The following is a 25,484-nucleotide window of genomic DNA, read 5'->3' as shown; positions in this document are numbered from 1 at the left end:
TTGCATGATTAGAGCTCGTACTTTGTCCCTGCAGTCTGCATCCACTCGTCCACTGTTGAGCAGCAGCTGGAGGAGAGCCACGTTCCCCTTGTGGGCCGCCCAGAACACGGCATTGGCCAGCGGTGTGTCCTTCTAGAGGGCACATACAAACACAAAACACAATTTGTATGAGAAAAGCTGAGAGCCTGCCCTATTTAGATCCAAAGGAAACGTTTGCAAACAAACATGCACACATGCAGTGCGGTTTGCATCATCACATGCAAGCAGCCAATCACATTGCCCATGATGAAGGAAAACATGGTGTAGGACACACTATGGGAGGGAGCATATGCACATTTTTATTTTACCTTGAAAGACATCCTGCAGTTTTCACGCTGTCACGTTTCTTCCTTCTGGTTCATTCTGAGCAGTGAAGTGTTGGCGTCCGCACAACCACAGCAGGCATGCGGCAGAAAGCATGCCAAGAAGGAAACAGGCTCTTCATCTGCAGTGCTGCTCACACAGGCGGAGCTTCACCTTCTTAGCCACTGGGAGACGCTGTTGACACACGAAAAAAAAAGAAGCTCATTCACTCAAAGAATACGAACAGTCATTGGATTGTCAGAGTGCCCTTTCGCATTAAAAAGAGGACAACAGCAGCTATATACAGTCTTTTATATACAGTATTTATGTCTTTTATATATTTCTGTCTTTAATATATTTCTGTCTTAGCTAGCTAGTTATCGAGCTAGCTATATATCGCGTTAGCTACCTAGCTAGGTAGTCCATCCATACCTATCGATGGCCCCGAAGTATCGATCCTTGGGGTATGTTGATGAAAGCGTGACACATTAAGAGACCTGGGAACTGTACAACATAATTGGAATGGGAGGTCACAAACAGCCACTTGAAGGATTTAAAAGATGGCAGCTTCTCACTACATAATCATAATAATGATGGTGTTACACATTCTGACCTCAGCGTTGCATCCATCTTATTTCTGTTGACTATGTGCAAGGTAAGCTGTAATTCTGCAGTTTAGTGACACATAAAGAGAAACATATACTTATTGCACAGGTATATTAGCACATAATGTGCTGTTACTCCACAAACATGACCTGTGTGGCCAGTCAGAGTGTGGTCACGGGCTGTGTCGTTGCCAATCCCCGGCAAAGAAGAATACATCAGAAAATGTTCATGGATAGAACACCTGCTGTGAATTTTGTCGTTCAGCTTTTTCAGACAGAACAGCAAGTTGTGGAGAAAGTACTTAAACAGAAGAGTTGGCATTTGAAAGTTTAGGGAAGGTCAAATGAAATTCACCTGTAAAGGTTATAGTGCATTTCGGGTTAATCCTGCAATTTCACCTAAGAGCCCAATATCCTGAACTTTTTGTGAGTGGAATAGATGCCTTTCATTGAACCTTAGTGGATGACAATCAGTCTGTTGCAGCGCTACTGTATATGGCTGCGTGCGGCCTGCACCGCGTCGCGTGTGACTCGGACGAGCTGGTCATCACTGATTGGGAGATGTGGAAGAGCAGCCACGGCATGTCCTACGTTGACACGGTGAGAACATGCATACGCACACACTTCCACTTCCACTTCCACTCACTGTGACTGTGCAGGATAACAATCACAGGAGGATCATTTGGGAGCAGAACAAGCGTATGATCGAGGAGAACAATCAAGGATTTTTCACAGGGAGGAGGCCGTTTGCCATGGTCATGAATAAGTAGGGCACCCGGTGAGTCGAGTATGAAGAGAAGTGGATGTCGAATATTTTTATTCTGAGTGTCCGTGTGAGTGTGGTGACCTTTCCCTGCCCTCTCTGAAGCTAAGAAAAAGCAGGCTTACAGACACCTTAGCCACCTGAACCAAGGCTGAACATTTTGCCAATGTAGACCAGACAAGAATATCAAGCGTTACAACCCCACCAGTCTGAGTCACGCCGTGCTGCTCGTAGGTTTCGGTTGTGAATGCGGCCGAGACTACTGGATCATCCAAAACAGGTCGCTACCCTGTAAAATACAGTGAAGCCTTTTATTGTGGGTCACGCGTTTCAGACCCACCGGCAATAGATGAAAATCCACGATACCCGTCAGACCATATAAAAAGACCTTTCTTTTGTATTCTTAAGTTCGCACAGGTGATTACACACTGTACAAGTAGTTACGCCACACATCAGTAGCACTTTCTTGCTCACTATCCTGATCCGGTCTTGTCCTGTCCTTTCCTCGTTCTGCCCTGTTGGTTAGTTTTTGCATCCCATCCAAAGTGTGTGTTCCGTCCAAGGCACACATTATTGTACATTATTGTAGTGACATATCGTGATTATGCAGCTACTGTTCTGCTGTGCATTCCCTATTTCCCATGTCAGCTATGTTCTCTCTCTCTCTCTCTGTCCCCTCAAAGCTTTTGCTGTCCAGCTGTGTTTTCAATAAACATCACAGTATAGACCACTTAGGGCGTATTTCAAACTCCCTAGATGTTGCACGGTAAAACTGTCCCAGCATTAGAAGGCGTGCGGATCCACTATTCTTCACAACCGTGCAGCTAAAAAGGACAGGCTCATTTAAGCAATTAATTAAGTACTTAATTTGGGCTATTGTTTTTCTTTTGTTTTTTTTGCTAATAATATTTGTGACTGTTTCCAAACAAATTGGCTGGCCCTCAATGACAAAAATCATTTTTACTTCCTCTGATTGGTTTGTGATTGATTGATTCTGAGCTGCTCCATCCAGATGAACCAGTTGCATGCTATTTTATTTGTTACATTTTTGTATAGTGCTGTGTTGATGGTTTCTATAAATACAACGAATAGTGGCGGTAACGCAGTTTTTCTCATTTGTTTTGGTACATTTCTCAGATCAAAATGGAATTTTCTCACAAGTACTAGTTCAATCTTCATATCATTGTGTCACTTGTGCATATCAAAAAAGCACTTTCTCCTCTCTTCCAAATGTTTTGCTACATCCACACAAATGTTGTTTCCTACATTATCAATTGCTCATGTCATATTGATCAAAATATATTGCAATGAATTTCTATTGAATTGTTTCACACCCCACAACATTTTGGTACCGAATTTACCAAATGAACAGTCGGCCGCTGTGTTCAAGCAGTGCAACCACACCTCACTGAACCTTGAACCCCAACCAACACTTGTCTGCACTTTCTCACGCTTTCTCTTTTCCTCTCCGTCTGTCCCGCCTGTCTCATGCACACAAAAAAAAAGCTCCAATATTCATCTCAGTTCACCTGAGCTAGAACGTTGCGTCCGTCCGTCTTTGAATAATGCCGAGGAATATGGTATCCTGGCTTTGTTTCTTGGTCTTTTCGTTGGCATGGGTTTGTCCCTCTCATCAGACACAACGAGGCGAAAAAATCTCCTGCGAACCGTCCTTGAGCAACCAGACGGACAGCCTCGTGCAGGTAATATATATAAACACACACAAAATGCAGCAACACGTGTAGACAGACAATACAACAACACTCACAGGCATAAAAAAAGGATGCCATTAGTATATGTTTTTATGAAGTATAATAAAGAATTATATTTTTCCCCTTAATTAAAAACACTTCACACACATTTTTATTATTGTAGTTTTGGGAGGCCGGAACGGATTAATGACATTTCCGCTGTTGCACACCCCTGCATTCCTGCATGCAGGTGTACCTAATGAAATGTCTCTTAAAAAACCAAGCAAATGACAAACTGCCTCGGAATGGAAAAACCTTTTTTTTTTTTTTTTTTTTATGACAAGTTTCACATAAGCTCCATTTTGAAGTTACACACGTTTCATATTACACGATGACATTTCTCTCTCCCGTCCTGAGCGTCGACTTCGCGTCTACGCGCCTTGTGACAAATAGAGTTGCAAGTGAGCCTGACATAACACTTGAACAGCGCACACAGGTGCAATGTATCACTTTGTGCTCTGATTACTGTGCCCTGATTCATCGGAGTTGGGTCAAGCCGCGTTGGAGCGTTTGCTTGTGTTTATTGACCCGCAATCAAACTCTTTGTGTGTGTGCGCGTGTGTTCTTACAGAAGTGCGGTGCAGGCTTCTTCAGGGAATGGAGCGGGCCTCGCCGAGGTCAGTGCGTACCATGCAGCTGCAACGGACTCTCGAACCAGTGTGACGAGCTCACGGGGAAATGTGTGGTTGGTACACGCACGCACATGCACACACACACACACACGACATGTCCACAGTCACTAGTGTTGGGAAGATACTTACTTGAAATGTAATTGATTACAGTTGCAAGTCATCCAGTTAAAGATGTATTTGCAGTGTAACGATTACAATTGGATTGGTTTCTCAAAGTAATGTAACTAACTAATTCCATTTGATTACTTTTGTCCATTTTGAATAAATGCAGATTTATTATTATTTTTGAAATAATAGAGTTAAAACATTTCTGCAATACTTAAAACTACCGTGGTGCGCTGTCATTTGTACAGATTCAATATTTTATTAGCTTTCTTTATTTAACTACAAAAGTTAAGAGTTGACCAGTGGTTCAGTTGCAATCTTAGCTCACTGCACTGCTTCAGGCTCGGGGATAGACACAGATCAATCGCATATAGCTAATATTCCAATGGGTGAGCTAAAGCTTTTATGGTCTACCCAGGCGAGCAAGAAATGTGAAACGCAGAAGAAAGGAATTTATTATTCAGCCTGAGATAATCATTTGGGGGTTATAAAACACACAGTTATAAAGAGACAGATAGTGGGAATGTCTGGTTCCTGGAACTACAAAGAGGAGATTGATGGACAGATAGCTTTGGGCTGTAAAATGACACTTTGCATATTAGTACCGGTATATAACAATACACTTCAGTACAGAAAGACAATATAAACTTTTTTGAACTTCAGTAACTTTTTTTTCTCCCTCAACAGCACTGCAGTAAACCCCCTCCATCGCGTGCTACGTGTTCGGAGTCCCGCTATTTCACAGATTTTTTTTTTTTGTCTAGTTATAACTCCGTTTTCTTCTTTGTTTCGGGACGTAATTCCACTTTTGGCCACTAGATGGGAGCACACGGTTGTGTTTAACACTGTTCATTTGAAAGAATAAGAAAAAACAGGAAGTGATTCAAGATCAACTTCATATTTGCTAAGAAAGAGATTACTGAACGTCTAAATCCCCTTTAATCCCGTTTTTTATGACTACAGAAAGCAACGGCATGTTAATTTTTTGGGCATGATTATCAATGGATATTGCGAAATGATAAGTTTGTCAATTTGTAAAATTCCATCTATCTATCTATCTATCTATCTATCTATCTATCTATCTATCTATCTATCTATCTATCTATCATTAGTATTGTTTTAAATGTTATTTAAATACAGTATGTTATATATCAAGAAACCACTGTTGTCGGTGAATGGATCTAATATGTACACACATTTAAAATCGATGCAGCGGCATGTCTCACCATGTTGTTGTCACAACGTCCAGAACTGTCGGTTCCACTCGGCGGGCGACCACTGCGAGCGATGCCAGGAGGGTTACCATGGCAACGCCGCCCAAAAAACTTGCCGCGCTTGCCCGTGTCCGTTCACATGGAACAAGTAAGTCAGTTCTCACCAAAGCTAAGCTTCTTGCTTTGAACACAACATTAGTTTCTGATGCCGCATCTTTTCTTGTTCAAGTCGGGCTTTGGCGTGCCTCGTTGGTTCAGGGGTGGTCAAGTGTTTGTGCAAACGCGGCTACACGGGATCCAGATGCGAGAGGTTTGTTGCACCGTGTTATTCACTGACATAGTCTGGCAAAAAAAACGAACCCATGCAGACCGTTTGTTCTTGGCTCTTTTCCCGCCTTGAAGATGTGCATTTGGTTACTATGGCGACCCAGCAGCGCGCGGTGGCAGCTGCAAGCCATGCCAATGCGACAAAGACGGTGATGGGAACATTTGTCATTCCCTGACCGGAGGTAAACATTTTTGACAAAGACAGTGCAAAGACCTTCATTAAAGGTCGTGCAATCCTGACAGACCCACTTCCTACTGCTACTACTGTATGTACTGTGACTACTGTACTTCTACTACTACTACTACTACTACTACTACTAATAATAATAATAATAATCATCATCATTATCATAATAATAATAATAATACCACAGAAAAGTAATGAATCAGTAAGCAAAAAAAATCCAGCTGGTAATTTATTTAATTTAGTATCTCTTTTTTATTATTAAATATGTAAAAAAATATTAACAGAATGAACATCATGAAAATAAAAAAATATTATTTAATGTATTTTACATTTAAACATTTACCGAAAATTGAATGCATCAGGAGTTTTGTGGAAGTTGATTCAGTAACTTTAAATTGTTTTATTATTATTATTATTACGACTTACTGTTATCATGTTGTCATAATCATTTTTGTTTCTATTAATGTTATCATTTTAAAATGAGTCATTTTTCAATCGATCAAATGTGATGACGATGATGGTGATGTATTTCCTGTTCTCATAGAATGCATCCCACCCGGCCACAACATTTGTGAGGATCACTTCCATGGTGAGCTTCTTCCAATGTCTTCCTAAGCACTAAGTCTTACCTGTGGACCACTTTAGTAGTAATGAAGCCTCTCCTTGTGATCACGTGACAGCCTTGAAGTGCTGCACTGAAGCTTTGCTTCTCCGCCTGAGGGCCAACGAGGGCCACCTGCGTGGGCTGACTCACATCTCTGCTCCTGTTTCAACGCCGAGCCCTCAGGCGATCGTCTCTGATGCCGAGGTACCGGCGTGACCCAGACACTCCTGCAAATTTAGAGACGAATGTAAGGTGGTCTCAAAGGCCTTTTTTTTTTTTTTTTTTTAAATTGCTGTTTCTCTTCAGAGAGTAGTGAAGACTTACAGCGGCGCTAGGAGACACCTTCATCTAAAGGCTGAGCAGCTGGAAGAAGACGTAAACACAATCAGAGACGACCTGGACCATCTTACACACAAGGTAGACCTCCTGCACTCCCTAACCTAAACATTTTTTGCCATCTCACAAAAGATGACACTGTAGGTGGAAATGAACTTAACTTACTTCTCACCAAGCAGCGGTTTGTCAGATCAATGGGTCCGTGACCCATTTCTGCATCTTGACCCACCAGAACCACTCTCTACCGCTGTGTACTGTAAAACCCATAAAAAACATCTCTGATTTTGGAGACGCCAGCTCAGCCCTGTATTTGTGTTTTGTGCAGGCCCTTCAAATGTCTTCCCGTGCGGATGAGGTTCTTCAAAGTCGCAAAGGACCAAAAACGGAGGCCAAGGTTTTACTCGGCCACGCTGAATCTGTCCTGGTGTCATTACGAGGTAAATCGTTGAGCACATCACATCATGGTACAGACGAATCACGTATACGTGTGCTATTGTTGTTTGTCAGATTTAATAAAGCGGCCGAGCAAGGCTGCAGATGCCATCAGGCTCGACAGAAGAGACAAGGCGACCGTGATGGAAGAGGCTCATCGGCTCGTGGAGGAAATGAGCCGCAGGGTCTGCGTGGAGGCGACGACCAGGGGCCGAACCCGAGGCCAGATGATGAAGATGGAGAAAAAATGTGATGCTGATTGCTTTCTCACAGACCATATACAATGTTTACATGCAAATAATACTCAATTTAAAAGTATTAGAATATGGGCATGTAAGTGGAAAAGCCAAACCTCAGCTACCTTGCTAGATCCTTTTTATAGCTGATGTTTAACAATCATTTATTAAAGTCGGAAGTGAATAAATTGAAAAATGTGGAAGGCAGCATATTGATTTTATCTTTGAACTCAGGATTCTCATCTATCTTGAGTCAGATAACGCAAAAAAAAAGGAAAAAAATGGTTCTGTCGGATAGTGCATTGAGACGCTTGTTCCTGATAAATTCCATCTAAAATTAATAAAACAATAATTCTGATAAATAATAAAAAAATATATATTATTCGTGAAAATAGTTAAAACAATAAATTAAAAACCGTGATAAAAAACAATACTACTAATAATACTGTAATATCAAAGAATCCACTCAGGGATAAGAAAAAAAAGAAATACATTCCCACACACTTGCGTTTGTTATCTTTGCTAGAGGATAAGTGCGTGCATTTGACTGTAAATGACAAATTCTCTCTTGTATTAAAGGTTAATGTAGTTTAAGTTGCTGCACCTGCTAGCTTTTTAGTGTAGCTATGTTATTTTAAAAAAAAAGCAAACGAACAAAATAAATTAAACAACAAAAAGAAATCCGAGGGAAAAACAACAACAAAATAATAGTAAATCATTAAGATAAGACCCCACTCAGAAAAATGTCAACACATGACATCATTAGTGTTTTTTAAAATAGAAAATAGACAAAAAAACAATGGTAGTTTTATTTGTTTAATAGAAATTTAAAAATGTTTTTCCTATATCAACAAAGGTGTAATTGGAATGATAATTAAAAAAAAAACGCACACAAAAACACAAATGTCAGTGGATAGCCTAGCTTTTAGCTTTAATGCTAAGATAATCTGTGCTCAGGTTTTCGAAGAACAACCCGAAATTGCTTGATGATTATTTCATATCCAAAGAATAGCACACTACAACTCGGATTAAAACCAATGCTACTACTTAAAGAATAAAATCTTCCCTGAATGTCTTCGTCCTCCTCAGTGCTGGCTGCGAGACGAAATCAGCAGACTCTGAACCAGACTGCAGACTCTCTGATGGCATCACAGGCTCTTCTCGGACACATGACTGACCTTCTGTCAGGTGCAAAGGTCGCAGTTAGAAGAGCGAGACGTGTTCATTTGAAAAGTGCTTCCACCCTACAACATCTGCAGGTAAGACCAAAAAGTCTTCCCATGACTTTATGTATTACCTCCACCAATGTTTTGCTTTCATTTTGTGTTTTGTTTTGGAAAATACGGTTAACTCCCACCATTTGTTGTGGTTTGGAGCTTCAGGATTTCCGCTACACATATATGACCGTAGTTACTTTATGCAACACAAACATGAAACCACCTTCACTAGAGGCTCATCGGTAGTATTAGCTAGCATACTGGACTAATTCGCATGCTAGCACAAACTGACGTGACATCACAAATTGACAAACAAATGTGCGCACCAGCCCTTTACACAACTGGTCTTAAGTCATTAAACGCAGCTTTGGGCATTTACATACAATAATACATGTTAGGGAATAAAAAAGTTGACTAACATAGGGAGCGTAGTGGAACATATTTCCACTTTCGGGAAGACAGGACATCTCATATACAGATGAAAAAATACCACTGATTAATTCAACCGAACAACAACATTACGATCACACCAATGAAAAACTTGAATTACTTTGGCCTGAGCGCAAAAACAATGAATAGTGGAGGATGGGTCCCCCCAGAAAAATGAGTGAGTATGCAAATTCACGATTATCGAACTTTGCATATTTCTGCCCCAATTTGAGTTTGTTAAAATTTACGAGTTGTTACTTGGTTGATTTTTGGGGGTTTGTGAATGAGAGACAAAATTTGTGTTTCTTTATATTTCACAGTCTGCTGCACCTCTAGTAAAGTCATCTACTGCCCCTCGGAAATGTTTCTCACATAACCATGCGACCTTTAAGAAAAATTCCCCGACTGGGATTTTAAAATCACTACTTCCGTCGGCATGCATTCTTCCACTCCAGCAGAATAACTTGCATTGTCTTGAATCTTTTGACTTGACAGCATGGTCACGATCGAACCACAACGGAGACACGTTCCCTCCGTGCAGTGACTGAAAGCACAAGAAAACATCAGTTAGAAAACATCTCCACCATCTTCTTAAAGTTGCAGGACGCCAAAAACGTGAGAGGCGGTACCTCTACTCGGCAAGTTTGGTTTGGTTCGGTTTGATGCCGTTTTCTGTCTTTGCACGACAGGGCTTCGAGAAGGACGCGGCTCGGTTAGATGGCGCCAAGCAGCAGTTGCGCGAGAGGATTAATAACGTCTACCATATTCTGGCCAAGACGGAGAACATCGGCGAGGCTGAGGAACATGCACGGGAACTCAGCAGATTGGCCACAGACATGAAAAAGTGGGTGTACACTTCATTTTTATGCAACACACACACATTTACTGGTAGTTTTTAGTTTAGTGGAAACCAGTTAACTAATTGAGCTACTGAGAACCAAAGCAAGATTACTCAGTTTTTGTGAGTCGGGTGAGTGATTTAAAGTTTTCTGGTAACAAAATATCTCGAGGTGAGTGCATGAAATCGAATGCCACATGTTCACTTGTATCGTAAAATGACATCAAGAGTATCATACCTTCTCGAACTGAGCCGTACCGTATTAAATAATATTGTCATTCCTATGAATCGAACTGTTCAACTTTAAAATGAAGCTTCCTATCGCACCAGGGACGTGCGGTCAGGATAGGCAAGTGAGGCAGTGCTGCCCCCTGCTGTCTCTTCCAATGCATGTGAAGAGTAAAAAAAAATAAAATAAAATAATTAATGATTACATGTAGGGCTCATTGTGAGAATGTCACAAAATCAAACCTTCTATTTTGGCTATCTATTTTTATATCCAACTCCAGAGAAGTAGTGCCTCACCAGTCATGAACCTCACCGCACGACACAGTATCACACCATGTATCGAGATACGTATCAAATCGTCTTTTATCGGAGGGATTCACACCCTAGATGTTATGTATTTTTATTAGAACAATTTGACTTAAAATGTTATTTGCTGACCACTGTGTTGAATGTCATGACAGAATGCTTCCCACGGCCAACAGCGCAAAGCAGCCGAGCGATCCCAACATGTTGAACATCACGACTGACATGGAGGAGGCCGCAATGGCTGCGCATCGGTCCGACGTGGCCGCTGACAAAGCCTTAAAGGTGACTCAAGTGGGGGTGAACTCCAATTCTGTCATTTTGCAGGGGGGCAGCCACTAACGGTTTAGTGCACAAGTGGTCTGAGTCGGAACATCTGTCAACTTTTTCAGTAGCTCATGAAAAATTATAAACATAATTTTTTCGTACTTAGTACACTAAAGATATGACTTTTTTGTTTTCATTTGCCATTAACTGCCGTTAACTTCAAAATGACAAAAATGGAGTCAGCCTTTTTGAGTTCTCAGTGGCTCAGTTAATGAAAAAAAAATTAACATAGTTGTTTTATGACTTAATTAGGATGTGATGGGGAGCGGTCTGCTCTTGACGACGGAGGCCCTGAGAGATAATTCCACTCACTTATGGACTGCGGCCAATAACACCCAGAATTACTTCGGAAGTGTGTAAAAAAAAAACATTGTGCAGTTCTATTTAAAATGTGTAGATGATGTATGATGACATTTTTTGTCCATCAGAGCTCTCACAGTCATTGAACACGCACAAAGATGGCATGAAAAGGCAGAAAGACAAAGGAGAATCTCTGCGATTTCACATCTCCAGAGTGAGTGATGAAATCAAAAGCCTCAAAAAAGGTCAGTGGTTCACTGTGTGGAGTCACCACTTATATCATCATGATCATATATCTATATATATATATATATATATATATATATACATACATACATCACATTCAACAACACATTAAGGCTGATTGGACCAAAATTAAAAAAAAAAAAACATCTACATGTAATGGAAGCAATAAAGCCAAGAGAAATGCTATGAAATTAAAGAGGATAAACTGTTGGGTATAAATTAATAGTCTCACGGAACAATTATTAGAATTTGGTATAATATTATAACCTGTAAATAATATTACATTTAAAAAAGAAAATAAATAAATGTAAGAATAAATGTAATATATGAGAGAAAAATATAGAAAAAAAACAAGTAGGTATAGTAGATTGTAGATATTACATCCATCCATCCATTATCCATACCGCTTCTCCTCACAAGGGTCGCGGGGCGGGCTGGAGCCTATCCCAGCTGTCTTTGGGCAGTAGGCGGGGGACACCCTAAATTGGTTGCCAGCCAATCGCAGGGCACACAGAGTCAAACATCCGCACTCACAATCACACCTAGGGGCAATTTAGAGTGACCAATCAACTTACCGTGCATGTTTTTGGAATGTTAAAAATATGTCATGTAACAAAAGCTGAAATCAGAATTTTGCATTACAAAAAAAAGTAATTGTGAAAAATGTGTAATTTTAACAGAGTAAACCTGTAGTATTACAAGATGATATATATTTTTTAAATTTTCAAGAAAGTTACAATACAAACTCTGTGGAGTGGTGATTGCTGAAATAATTTGATGGTTTTATTTTTGATTTCAGATGACTTGAATGTCCTCATACGGTCTGCCAAAGGAGAAGCTTCTGCTACAAATGACACTCTCACTGATGTCACTCACAGACTGATGAATATGAGGCAGCAAATGGACAGATTGACTTTGAACAGCAGCGCTCTTGCTTTCAATAACATTTTAAATGACGTACAACATACTGGTAAGTAGTTTATTAAAAAAAAGCCCTCAATAAAGCACTCACTAAAAAAGAAACAAAAGCCTCAAGCAGCGATGACAGGATCATCCAAATGAGCATCCAATTTTGGTGCCATAATCTGGCCACATTTTTTATTTTATTTTATTTTTAAAAAAGCAGTAGGGATAAATTGAACAGTTGGAACGGGTTGAATTGGTCCAAAAATGTAGAAATTAGAGGAGAACAACAAACAATATATACTGTATTGTTGGCTTTTTTTTTTTTTTTTTACTTGAAAAAAAATTTGATTGAGTAATTATCTGTGGGTTAATTTTGATGTTACCAAATATGGCCTATAATTCTTCTCTAAATAACATGTTGAATCCTGTTCATGGTGGATTCTAGTGAGGAGTTTGGACTGGGAGCTACCAGTGGTGAGAGACAAGCTCGCCCAAGTGGAGGCCTTGTCAAAAGCACTCCCAACGAGAGGCAACATGACAGAAAACATTAGCAGAATCAAAGACCTGGTCCAGGAAACGAGGAGCTATCTTAATGGGGTGATGTATTGTGACGCATGTTTTTTCCTGGTGATTTTGAATTATAGCTGCAAGAAAACAGTGGCTTGAGCCCCAAACCAAAATAGAGAGTTTCATATGACTATACGATAATAAAGTCACATGCTTCGAACACTAACATCGTAATTTCGCCAGAAGGAGATTGTAATATTGCATGATTAAAAATCTTAATACTGTACAGAAAATAGTTTGATACTCTGTAATAATTCCATGGGAATAATTTCATCATATCACAAGTGAAAAGTCAAAATTGTAATTGAGAAAAAAATGAATCATAGGAATGAAGTAAAGGAATATTTAATTACTATGATAAAATTAAATGAAAGTAGTGTTCAAATATTACGAGTAATTCATATTATTATAAAATAGTAATATTATGAGGAAAAAGTTAAGTTCAAGTTTTAATAAATGTAATTTATGAGAATCTGGTCATAATATTACAAGACTAAAATCATAATACTGTGTGAAAATTTTGAAATGTTAAGAGAATAAATTTCATTGCAAGGACGTATTATGTACAAAAAATAAACATCAGTATCATAATCAAAACAAATCTTAATGTAAATAAAATAATAGAGTAAATAATATGAAATAATGAATAATATGAAAAAATATGTGAGAAAAATTAAGATTTTGAAGAAAGTGACAACAAATTTTGTCATTTAGGAGAATATATTCATATTACAGGAAGATGTGTAATTTACGAATAGCCGTTATCAGATGGTTACGTTAAAAAAATTATTTACTGAAGTAAAATCAGTATATTACGGGAATGAAGTCATAATATCAAAAAGGCTCATTTTAAGAGATTGAATCACAAACAGACAAATTACAACAGTAGTACACATGCTATTTTTTTTTTTTTAGCATTTTATTTTCACATTTCAGCCTGTGCTCACCTAGCTTCCTCTACTTTTGTGCCGATACTGAGTACAGCTTTCGTCACCATGACGACTAGCAGGCAGGGAACTAGGCGACCAGGCGAGTGCCTATCACAAGTCAAGACTAGTCAAGAAAAAAAGCACAAAAAGACAGTAAAAGTCTCGACTGTATTTTCACTCGTGGAGGCAGCACTTCATCACGAAACTGCTGTTGTCGATGTGTGTAACGAAGGTTTCTTGTCACAATATTTGTCAAACTTTGAATTATTGTAACGTCATTTTTCGCAGCTCTCGCTCGCCACTGCTTTCACCGGCAAGGGTCACATTGAGCTTCATCCGCCGAGCAACGCTGAAGACCTGAAAGCCTTCACGGCCGTCGACCTCCTTCTCAGTGTGGAAAAAAAGCCGGTGGAGCACCGAAGAAAGCGTCGAGACAAACAGCGAGATGATGACATGTTTGTTTTGTACCTCGGTGGCGAGGATGTGAGTAACCTGTCGAGACGCTCGGAGGAAGTAACAAACTACAAATACTTTGTCGCTCCTCACAGCTGTCGACAGCTGGACTTAAGTCGATTTTTCAGGAATCTGTACTTTACTTAAGTGTTCTGTCGGGTTTATACTTTTACTTCCTAAAATTGAAAACAGATGTCTGTACTGCAAATACAGGGTGTGAGTAGTTTCGCCTCCAACGCGCAATCTCATCTGGTTTCAGGCATCTGGCGACTACATAGGGATGGCCATCAGGAGCGGCGTGTTGATTTGTGTCTACAAGCTAGGTGGCCACGTCCACGAGGTGGCAGCCGGTCCTATAACAACGTTCACCGGCGCGCACGCCTCCGCTTTGGACCGCGTTGTTTTCCACAGGTTTGCCCATGTTGGGAAAATATGGTTCGGCATTCGCAAATTCACATGTTCATCGATTTTATTTTGTAACCTGTCCCCGTTATTGGTGGGGACCCCTTTTTATTTGTGTGTGTGTGTGTGTGTGTGTTTTTACACGATACCCCATTTATTTGGCTTTTTTTTTTTTTTTTACATGATCCATTGGAAATTATAAGAGCGTGTCAATTATTTGTTGATTTTTGCTCTTCACGGTCAGAATCAGTCCCTTCCCCTGTGAATGGTGGAGATATCGGTAGTGGAAGTTACACGTTTTTGATTTAAATAATAACTTTCAGGCTAATTGAAGTGAAGTTGGTGCAGAGGTTGTGAATTACCGCTCTAGCAATTTCTTCCTGCAGAGTTTACCACGACGCCGAAGTCAACATTACGGCGAACTTCACGTCAGAGCAGCCCATCCCGTACGCCCCCAAACGTCACGTTCCGAACGCCACGAGCGGCATCCTTGTCCTCGATCCGCAACGCACGGTTTTCTACGTGGGCGGCTACCCTCAACATTTCAGCGTAAATACATAAATAATAAAAGCTATGCTTCAATTAAAATGTATTGCATTAAAGTTAAACCCTGGCTCTGAACAGGATAGAAATCAGGATACAAATACAATTAAATACAACTGAACTGCACTTAAAAAATTGTACTGTACTGGATTGAGACACATTATGCGCAGCATGAAAACGTATTTGCGTGATTTTTTCGCATTCCACTTGATGGAGCTAGCATGTCACTTTTTGTGTTTTTATCATTCTCATTCCCAGCCTCCCGAGGAGCTGCGCTACCCCAGGTACCGAGGCTTCGTGAAACTACTCTACATCAACGAAGAGCCACTTTGTCTTTCCAACTACAAGCGCGCAGTCAACATGGAGCCCGGCACGCCCGCTCAAATGTAAGCGCCGAAAAGAGAGCCTTGCAAATTATTAAACAGTGACAGGAAAAGCCACGGGTCGTCATGCAGGTTACCCAGAGCCGAGGTGTCCCATTACTACCAGGGAAGCGGCTACGGCCAGGCCTTGGTGAAGGAGCCGCACAAGAGGAGACGCATCTTTGAATTTCACACATACAGCCGGGAAACCGATGCCTTGTTGTTCTACATGGGCACAGAAGTAAGACTTACGGAAGATACAAAGAACAAACATTTTGTCATGGTACTTAAGTAGATTTTTCGGGTATCTATACTTTACTTGAGTTCAGTAACTTACGTTCCTGCCCACCTCCGCAATACAGACAAACCAGAACGCTTGCCGAGGACAAAGTTATCTAGTTTAGTCCTAGTTTTGCCCAAAGATGTACATTAAGAATTTAACCAACAGCATATGTAGGTGTAAAAAGTAGGATTACAGAGGATTTAACATTCAGTAATATTTTGCAAAAACAACACTGATCTTTAAAGAAGCCTTGTTACTGTTTTCACAGTAACACAATTTATACAGTGTAAAAACCACAGGCAGAACAAAATTGAGGAAAAAAAAAAATCTGCGAATTAGAAGGTCTTCAAACCAGTAACCTGCGATGGAGGTGGACATACGATATATCCTGATAAATTTAGAATGTTACCCCCAACATTTGAAAACATGTATCTGTATTTTCTACTCCTGATTTAGTCCAAATAGGCTTGTGACTTTTTTCAACTTCGGCAGATAACGACGCGACATCAGTAAGGACAGTTTTCAAGCAGGGGCGGAGCCAGAACGTTTCTAATGGGTGGCCTGGAAAAATCAGGGTGGGCCTAAATATTTCTCTCACTGAGCACAGTCCTCCTGTCCCGACACATCGTATATTCACATAAAATGACCAAGTGAATAATAACCAAGTTCAGATCTTTCTTAGACAACGACAATTATGCCATTCTTAATATTCAATCAAATCAAAAAACACAATGAAACTGAAATTAAAAAATAATTTACAAAAAAATTTAGTAAAAGTATTTTTTCATGAATCTCACTGGGTGGGCAGTCTGTCAATCTGGGCGGGCCTGGGTGTGCACAGACTCCGCCCCTGTTTCCAAGTGTAAATACTTTTTCCACCTCTACTTGACTGCTTCTGTTGGAATGCACGACAGAAGGCGTTTTTTTGCTTGCTGGTGGAACAAGGCCACCTGGTGCTTCAAGGTCAACACACAGCCCTTGAAGGAGCTCGGAGAGCTGAAAAAGTGTCTCTTTTTGTAAGTTAACTCAAGCCCCCCCCCCCGAAAAAAATACACTTGTGTCCGAATATCATGAGCTGTGTTTTCCCAGGGCAAACACTTTGCCATCACCGTTGATGACACAATCACGGTCCACTATGAAGACAAGCACATCTCCATCGAGCACGTTCACACTCCTTATAAAAGCTTTTATATAGGGGGTGTGCCTCAGCACATTAGAACCAGGTACATTTTTATTTGTGAATAAAAAAAAAATAATTAAACACTCAATCACTTGAAAAATGAAATAAATAGCATATTTAAAGGTTAAAATGTGCAGTTAATCCTGTTCATAGCAACTTTTGAGTGTTTTCATTTTGATTTGGTGATTGGTATGATCTGTGAATTTTTAAAATGTCTATTGTGCTGGAAAAGGTAAAAAAAAAAAATCCCCTTTCCTCAAAATTGTCCAATTAAATCAGGGATATGGATTCATTCCAAATTAAATGACAGGATGATATTGTTTCTCTCCATCCTGCCTTTTTGACCTCAGGCACGACATCATCGCTCCGCCGCTGAGAGGCTGCGTGGATAATGTGAGCGCCGATGGCCAAATGGTGGCGTACAACACGACGGTTGGCGTCAGTGATGCTTGTCCCTTTGGACTGCTGGTAAACAAGCTACCATTGTTTTTGCATGATTGACGAAACGTTGCCACAACATACCCAACACTTATCACGCACTGACAACCTCAGGAAGATTTTCACAACAACGGCCAGTCATGAAAAAACATTTGGAGTGCATATAGACAAAATTGCAGCAAAGTGGAGACTGTGGAAGCCTATTTACTAAGGAGACAAATTACCCAAGAGGAGACAGAGGGCAAAGAGAAAATTAAGTGGTACAGGAAACTGGAGTAACTATATTGACTAAGGAGACCCTCATTATTCCGAGAGGAAACTGGGCGCAGCAAGAAAATGGAGTGTTGCAGCAAAGTCGAGACTGTGGACTCCTTCGGGGTATGAGACCATGTAAGAAATATGCTAATCTTAGCTGACACAGCTGTGCCTAAACTCTGGACTCTGTAGTATTAGTACTTCATAGTCTCCACTTAACTGTAGCGCTTCATTTTCTTGCTGCCTTGAGTCTGATCTCCTTCATAAACATAGGTACTCCACAGTCTCTATTTTGCCGTTGAACCAACAACTTGATATCCCGTTTTCTGTCCTTAATGCAGGGGGTTCGCACAGCCACTTTGCATTCGCCTCTTTCTGCTGACCGTCTTTTTGTGCCGGACCAAATGCGCTTTGCTCTGGGATTCAGGAGCACGCACAAAGATGGCGTCATTCTCAGGAGCAGCTCTCAGGTAAAACCTTTGCCAAAAAAAAAAAAAAAAAAAGTGTCCCCTTTTCCTCCAGATGAGTATTTTTCTGCGTGTGTATTCCGCAGAGCCTCTCCCAAGGTCATATTTCCCTGGCCGATGGCTTCCTGCAACTTAGCCTGGATCATCACAACGTGACGTCATCGGAAAGATATGACGACGGGAGATGGCACTACCTGTGTGTGGCGCAGACGCCGAGGTACTGCTTGCAATTCTCAACCGTGCTGGAGGTGTCAGAATTCGAAACATGTGGTCATTTCTGGCAGAGGATTATTGAGGTCTGCTGTATTTATTGAAAAGATTAGCTTTATCTGCCAAGAGACTGAGGGCAGCAAGAAAACGGAGCAGTTCAGCCTTTTGGAGCACCCGTACTAACAAAGGGGACACATTTTCTCTGAAACAAAACAGACAGAAATGAAGATTGTGGAGTACCTGTACTTTTTAAGTAGAACTTTTTTGTAATCCAAGAGGACACTGAGGGCACCAAGAAAACAAAGCGCTGTAGCAAAGTTGAGACTGTGGAGACCCTTCGACTAAAGAGACACTCAGAGCATTCAGGGCAGGGGATTATTATATTTATTGTATATCTATCGGATTTTATATTTACATTTCAACTGAAAGGAAACTGAGGGCAGCAAGAAAAAGGAGTGCTGCAGCCTAGCGGAGACTGTGGAGTACCTGTTTTTCTAAGGAGACACGTTTTATTAGAGCAGAGACTGTGGGCTTCAGTAAACAGGAATGCTGTGGCATAGTGGAGGCTGTAGAGCACTAAGCAGCCATTTTGTTTTATTTATCCAAGGAGAGACTGAGGGCAGTGAGACGTAATTCATGTCTGCAGCATTTTAAGAAGATTCAGTTGACTAATCCTGCGCTGTTGTCAGGCTGGAGATCCAAGTTGACAACGTCGACGTCGTCCTCCGCACACTAAAATGGGAGCCAAAGGTGAACCAAGAAGAAGAATTCAAAGGCTGCATCACTAACCTTTACTTCAGGTTTGGACTCGTTGTCATCTAAACGCTTAAAAGTGCTGGATTACAACTAACCCAAATTGGGTGAAATAGCTAACAGAGCGAATGGTCTAAAAGGTTCTGGGTTATTTATCCCCAGCGCATTGGGATGAAGAGTTGACCAATCTTCAACCCAATCTGCTGGATCAAAAATAATTAACCCAACCTTGGGTGAAAGTAACCCAATCTGCTCAAAATCCACGGCTATCCAGCGACTGGGTTAGAAAAACAACCCGGCATTTCTTAGTGTGTAATATCGATTGTTCTGTCGTTTTGTTACAAATACGGTCGGGTCGATAAAAATCCCTAACTTGACACAGGTCGGAGCAGAGCTTTACGCCCGTGGATCTGAATTCTCTGCCGCCTACGGGAAGTGTCACCCTGGGTCAATGCCGTCTCAACTCACCCACGCAAACTGGACGTTTACCCGCAGACGTGAGCAGACAGCTCCAGATGCTCACACAAGTAAGTCCTTCCTTCGCTCATTGTTGGGTTTGGTTGTGCCAACGTGAAGAAACGGTGCCGTTTTTTTTTTTCCGGCAGCACTAAGTTTGAACTGCAGTAATCTGACATTTACAGAGGAGACACTATACAAAATTTGTATTGTTTGTATACAAAAGGTTGTCTCTGAATGTCAGCCCACACATCAAGTATGAAATTTAACAATCAAGTTTTTTTTTTTTTTCAAAACTCATCCTACTTTATTGCCCTTAAAAATAAATGGCCTATAGATTATTCGATTTTAAAAAAAAAACAGACGTTGACATAAGCAGTTGAGATGTATCAGTTCAACATGAGTTTCAATGTGATTGGTGAAATCTGAACACAGCCGCACGCATCACAGAGGGTGTGTACACTTGTGCAAACATCAAAATAATTTATCCTTACTTCCCCTCTTTACAATATCTGTTTTATTCCAGTTTTACAGCGTATAGGTCACACTAATGGAGAATTTTTTTTTTTTTAAATGACTCGTCTTTTTATATCATGAAAAATAATGTGTGTGAGTAGTTCTACTGTATGTTGACTGAATTTTATTCCTTTGGTACTTTGTCCCATCTCAGCATTTCACACGTAATTTTCAGAGCCAATTACAGTTACCACTTTGTTACACACTCATCACTTGTGTGTTGTGTCAGACGACGGACCAAACAGACGACGAGTGCGGACGTCAGCGAGTGCCCCGCCGCGGCTACGAGCTTTCGCAGGGAGACAGCTGGCTGGCGTACAAGCTGCCCCAGCAGGACCTTAATTACAGGTGATGTCACATTCGAAAGTCATCCTCTCGGGTCCTTCCCGAGGACAGGAACCGCATGCTGTTGTGATCATTAAACCACGAGGCTGCCGGCAGGGCGGCTCACCTTGACCCTTACATACTGTTCATTTTCCTTGCACACATCTGAGTGAAGTTTGACTTGGACCAAGAATATCCTCAAATTGCTTTTGTACATTAAAATATGAAATACAGATATTTTCACAATGTATTGATAGTCTGTCTGACATGAATTAACAAGACTTCCTGTTATCGCTTCAGGCCTCACTTCTCCCTGGATGTCAAGACCCAGTCCTCAAAGGGTCTCATCCTTTTTGTTGAGGGCACGGGGCAGGTGCCCCTGCTAGCTCTGTACGTGACAAACGGCAAGATTAAGATGTCGCTTGGGCCGAGCAGAGTCATCCACCACAAGCTGAAGACAAACGACGGACACTGGCACAGAGTAAATGGGCTGCAAAGTCTGCTCAAGCAATTACAGCCTCAAGATGTTTGCTATTGCTACTGTGAACTTTAGAGTTTCTGGTACAATAAAAAAAAAAAAAAAAACTGGACGGGCATGTGAAGTTGAGGTTAAGTTAAAATCCAACCCAGAAAACTAAATCATTTGTTCATAGCAGTACTCCGAGATACTAGGTTACTCGGTGGGAATTTACTAGCTGGCATTTGCCATTTTGGGGTTATTTTTACATTTCTTAAAATGTTTAGACTACCATAACCATGATTAAAACCGAAAACAAAAAAATATATATGTTTTGATAATAGTACGCTATATGGCTCTGTAATGTACTATGTCACTATTGGTGTGAGCTAAATAGCTAGCATGCTAACGCTTGTGCATCATTACCGAGTTGTTTTAGCATTTTGTAGCCTCCTAAACAAAAGTTGGATGAACATGAAAATAGTTAAATAACTCATAACCCAACAAAATATATAGCAGATAGCATGGCCGCAAGCAAGGAGTTTTCTAAAGATGGGAGCTATAGCTGGAATGCTAGCAGTTGGCTCCCATTAATTTGGCATTTTGTAGACTGTAGCACCTCAAAACAAAGCTAGAATCCATGAGAAAAGGACAAAAATAAACAAACAAAACCCCCACGTAACCCCCAAAAATTATATGCAGTATGTCTTTTTAAAAATTATTATATCTTCATGGAACAACACTGAATAAATGACTCTACCATGTAGTCAGTAAATAACATGTATAACATTAAACATATACCATCCTTTAAAAATAACTCAACTCACAACTCATTAATGTCGACTGTATACTGCTGGCAATAAAAGTGAGCACACCCCCAAGTGAAACTGTCTAAATTGAGCCCAGAATGTCAATATTTTGTGCAGCCATTATTATTTTGTATTCATTTAGCTAATAGCATTGCTGCAAGCCACTAGTTAGCTAAATTGGGGGGACAAATATATGGAATTCTAGCATTTGTGCCCCATTATGGGTAACCCACTGACATCTTTGTTGACTTTTTTTTTTTTTGGCAGGTGGAGTGCAGTGTGGAGCAGAACACATTCCATCTTCTGGTTGATGGAATCCGCGTGACTGATGGCCATTTGCCCAATAAGGAAGGCTCGTCCTTAAACTTCCACAATCATGTCTACCTGGGGGGCCACCCAGGGGCTACTAAAGTCCGTGCCAAGCTTTGTCACATATCCTTACATGTGCGTTTGTATTACATGTGGCTCGTGTCCTCCCACAGGGGCCAAAAATCCTCTTGAAGAGCATCTCAGGCTGTGTGCGGGACTTCAGATTGAACAATCAGCCGGTGGGCAAACCTGAAGGGGCCCGCGGGGTGTCGCCCTGCTCGGACGGGCTAGTGGAGAGGGGGGCGTACTTTGGCGGCGGCCACGTCGTTTTAGGTTTGGTGCCGTAAAAAAGGGGTGGGCAAACTTTTGTGTTCAAGAGCCACGTTTAATTTCAAACCTTTGCGTCATCTGGTGGCCATCCAAATCCAAACCGATTTTCCGATACACCTGTTACATCTCTATTGTTTCTCTATATGGGCCTGCGATGTGGCTGTGGGTATTATTTTGCCCACCCCTGCCGTAAATCTTCCTACATAATTTACTTGACAAACAACTGCATGTAGGTATTTTGGTTTTCTCCTACCTAGATGAACCCTTTGCAGTGGACGCTCATTTTGTGTTGACCTTGGAGCTGCGACCCCGCCACCTCACTGGCCTTCTCTTTCACGCACGGGGCCACGTAACCAGCTTGGACGTGTTCTTGATTAACAACACGGTGACCTTTCCCTCTTGGACGACGTCCCATTTAATTAAGGAAAGGGGTGGGGGGCAGTTGAGTGACTTTGTGATCTTGCAGGTGGGCGTCACTGTGAATGATGGTGGAAGAATTGTCAGCGCCGCACTGACTACACAGAACCTCTGTGATGGGGAATTTCATGTGATTACAGGTATGCTTAGGTCGTGATTGGAAACTGTTTTGAGTTGCCGGTCTATTTCTCCTTTTTGTACCTTGACTTACAAGTTCTCCAAATTTTGCTTGTTTTTTTTTTTCTTTTTTTTCTTTGGGTTCCCAACCAAAATTTGAGGTACACATAAACACACACAAAAAACAATTGCGGTACTGGATTGCCCTGGCAAAAGAAAAACAAGAAAATACACATTTAACTTAACTAGTTTAACTAGGTTCATGCTAATACACAATGTAAAACATACATAGACAGGACAAGAAAACTGGCATTGATGTCACGATAGCTATAAATCTTATGGAAATTTGAACACAATTGCCCCTTGGTGGCCAAGGCTCACACACCAGAAGGAGCAACACAATGTCCATTGAATTAAAGCATGAAATAATGACATTTTATCCTTTATATCTTTGTACATGTTCCTTGCTTAGTATCCAAAGGACAAAAAGACCTCATGCTAATGGTGGATGGCGCGTCTGAAAAGAAGGCAGGATCCTTCGCACCCATTCCCTCCTCCATGACGTGGACATTACTTCACATTGGAGGTAAGAAATCACACCGCGGCTTTCAAAAAGAGAGCAAAGGAGATTGATGTATTCTTATTATATTTTACAGGGGCCACAGATTTACGTGATGCCCCCGTGACATCGCCGTATAAGGGCTGCTTGAGAAACGTGATAATTAATGGCAGGCACGTAGCGTTTGAGACGCGGGCAGTGAGGGTGCTCGGCATGGTGGACATCAAAGCATGTCCCGCCCAATGAGAGGAGGCCATGGGGTCAGTATAAAGGCAGCAAGTGCTGTTGGATGTCTCGTTTGGTGTTCCCCAACAATTTATTGAGCTGGGGCACATATTGTACATTTGAAAAATCTTAGCATACTTCACTAAAAATATGTATACTGAAATAATGACGGATACACAGTATGTACGCCCCCCTCCAGCCACTCGTGTCTTAGTGCGCGACCGTGTCAGGTTGGCCAGTTATTTTAGTGTTAGCATCTGTTTCTTGCGAGTGGTCTCATTTTGTATATGTGAGTTTGACTGTTTGTCCTGTTGAGTATATAGTTGAAAGTGTATTGGTGACTCTCCTTGCCCATATGTGAGGGTATTACAGTTCCTTAATTAAAAAAAAAAACACTTCAATACATCCACACTTCAAATTTTGGCTACCAACACAAACAAACAAAAATGGGAATGTCATTTCATTTGAAGTTGGTGCATTTAAATGCATATATAGACACCCATAAATTGAGCCTGAAATGGCTAATCTACACCAAAATGGCAGACTTTCCATGTCTTCTTGGTCATGGATTATTGAGCGTTTTTGTGGGTACAGTCATGATAACCATGCCGACAAAATACCATGCTTCTGAATGAAAGTGGCTTCAAGGACAGAATTTTCCAGATGTCTGCTTTAGCACTGACTTGGTAGAGTTATTCGAGTTTCATGAGAAGTCATCAAACTTCACTTTTATGCTCTGCCAACAGACAAAACTCAAAGCCTTCTTCAACTAGCGTCGTCCATCTGTCTTGCATATTATCCGGAAACTGATGAATGACATAATCTAGTAGAAAAAGTTCCAAGTATTGAGTCTAGAATAAAAAAAAAAATGTCAAATTGTCTGATTCAATCCAGTGAGTAAATAGGAATTGAAAAAAAAGGGTTCATGGGTTTCCATTGGCCGAAAATGGCCACAATAGTCAAAAGTTACAATTTGATATCAATCGTATATTATTGATAGAATGAAATCCCTAAAATGTAAAATTTGAAAATGTGAAGAAAAATACCCACCCTTGGAGTTTTATTCCATTTGTAATAACACAGCTAAAATTTAAAAAAAATAAGGAAGTGAGGGGGCCAAAAATAGCCAGCAAAGAGCCCAGAGGTACACTTTTCAATACAATTCATATATTTGCTTTGTCTTTAGATTTTTACAGGTATACCTAGTAAAGTGACCAGTTGGTGTCAATACATAACAATCAGAGATACAATTCTGGTTTCCTCTTTTTTATACATGGAAATGTAACATGTTTTGTGTAGCTTAGCAAACTGCGTATGACGATGAGGTTGTTGACGGCTCAGCATGTGTTTATACAGTTCACACAAGAACGTCAGGAATTTAAAAACATTTAGACAGCAGCCTATTAAAAACAATAAACGCACGCACACACAAGCTAAAAGTCGACAATGATGAGCATTTGTTTAAAAACCCCACAGACACTGGCATTTATAACGCACACTTCTAGAATGTCAAAGCAGTTTAAGGCCACAGTTCATACGTGCGCATTGCTTGTGGAGAATTCTAATAAATGTCTGGTAGATGAGGATACTTCCTGTCCCAGTATCCTCCAGTGAAGATCCAGTCCTGCGAGCCGGTGTGGGGGTTGGGGCCCAGCTGGAACCACCTGACCGACCAAGACGAGCATGCGAGCAGTAAGACCAACGACACGGAATGAAAAATTGACTTTTCAATTGCTTGTATACAAAGTACAAATAGTTCGGAACGCCTGCCCACCCTTTCGGTGTAAAATTACAC

The 25,484-nt window shown here is 40.8% G+C and overlaps 3 protein-coding genes across 16 annotated transcripts in view; 1 reads left to right on the top strand and 2 right to left on the bottom strand.

Moving 5' to 3' along the window:
- ankrd29 (ankyrin repeat domain 29) overlaps positions 1-3,313 on the bottom strand; it is a 7,399-nt gene extending 4,086 nt beyond the window's left edge. For 2 of the 4 annotated variants that reach the window (XM_086046541.1, XM_086046540.1), the window contains exons 1-2: positions 348-537; positions 22-132 (exon numbers count right to left, since the gene is read on the bottom strand). In XM_086046541.1, the coding sequence (XP_085902667.1) occupies positions 22-132; positions 348-359 (123 nt within the window). In that variant the 5' untranslated portion in view covers positions 360-537. Of the gene's footprint in view, positions 1-21; positions 133-347; positions 538-3,239 lie in introns of those variants that run through there. The other 2 variants (XM_086046543.1, XM_086046542.1) reach the window with 2 other exon arrangements.
- Positions 426-25,484, top strand: LOC147138844 (laminin subunit alpha-3-like). Of its 9 annotated transcripts, XM_086046526.1 has the most exons (40): positions 430-997; positions 1,432-1,725; positions 3,348-4,146; positions 5,448-5,560; positions 5,642-5,722; positions 5,815-5,921; positions 6,471-6,515; positions 6,607-6,734; positions 6,837-6,947; positions 7,192-7,303; positions 7,374-7,547; positions 8,624-8,793; positions 9,676-9,795; positions 9,870-10,024; positions 10,708-10,834; positions 11,129-11,228; positions 11,305-11,421; positions 12,222-12,392; positions 12,774-12,925; positions 14,113-14,307; positions 14,537-14,688; positions 15,066-15,228; positions 15,481-15,608; positions 15,678-15,825; positions 16,782-16,883; positions 16,957-17,090; positions 17,398-17,515; positions 18,082-18,210; positions 18,294-18,424; positions 19,107-19,217; positions 19,553-19,697; positions 20,372-20,490; positions 20,767-20,947; positions 22,000-22,143; positions 22,215-22,374; positions 22,629-22,756; positions 22,838-22,928; positions 23,378-23,491; positions 23,562-23,724; positions 25,291-25,484. In XM_086046526.1, the coding sequence occupies exons 3-39, from the start codon at positions 3,793-3,795 to the stop codon at positions 23,708-23,710; spliced, it is 5,079 nt and encodes a 1,692-aa protein (XP_085902652.1). In that variant the 5' UTR covers positions 430-997; positions 1,432-1,725; positions 3,348-3,792; the 3' UTR covers positions 23,711-23,724; positions 25,291-25,484. The 9 variants fall into 9 exon arrangements, with proteins under 9 accessions (XP_085902656.1, XP_085902652.1, XP_085902659.1 ...); XM_086046530.1 differs by lacking the exon at positions 25,291-25,484 and having other exon boundaries at positions 426-997; positions 1,432-3,413; positions 4,033-4,146; positions 23,562-24,023; XM_086046533.1 differs by lacking the exon at positions 25,291-25,484 and having other exon boundaries at positions 430-806; positions 1,432-1,547; positions 4,033-4,146; positions 23,562-24,023.
- osbpl1a (oxysterol binding protein-like 1A) overlaps positions 23,271-25,484 on the bottom strand; it is a 33,158-nt gene continuing 30,944 nt past the window's right edge. For 2 of the 3 annotated variants that reach the window (XM_086046534.1, XM_086046535.1), the window contains one exon: positions 23,272-25,353. In XM_086046534.1, coding sequence (XP_085902660.1) covers positions 25,251-25,353 — 103 coding nt within the window. In that variant the 3' untranslated portion in view covers positions 23,272-25,250. Of the gene's footprint in view, positions 25,354-25,484 lie in introns of all 3 variants that reach the window. The other variant, XM_086046536.1, reaches the window with a different exon arrangement.

This window comes from Filicampus tigris, chromosome 12, assembly GCF_054856515.1.
Source record: "Filicampus tigris isolate MCC_2025a chromosome 12, RoL_Ftig_1.0, whole genome shotgun sequence".
Taxonomy (NCBI): domain Eukaryota; kingdom Metazoa; phylum Chordata; class Actinopteri; order Syngnathiformes; family Syngnathidae; genus Filicampus; species Filicampus tigris.
Note: the sequence above shows the minus strand (reverse complement) of the source record. Positions and strands in the feature narration are given on the sequence as shown.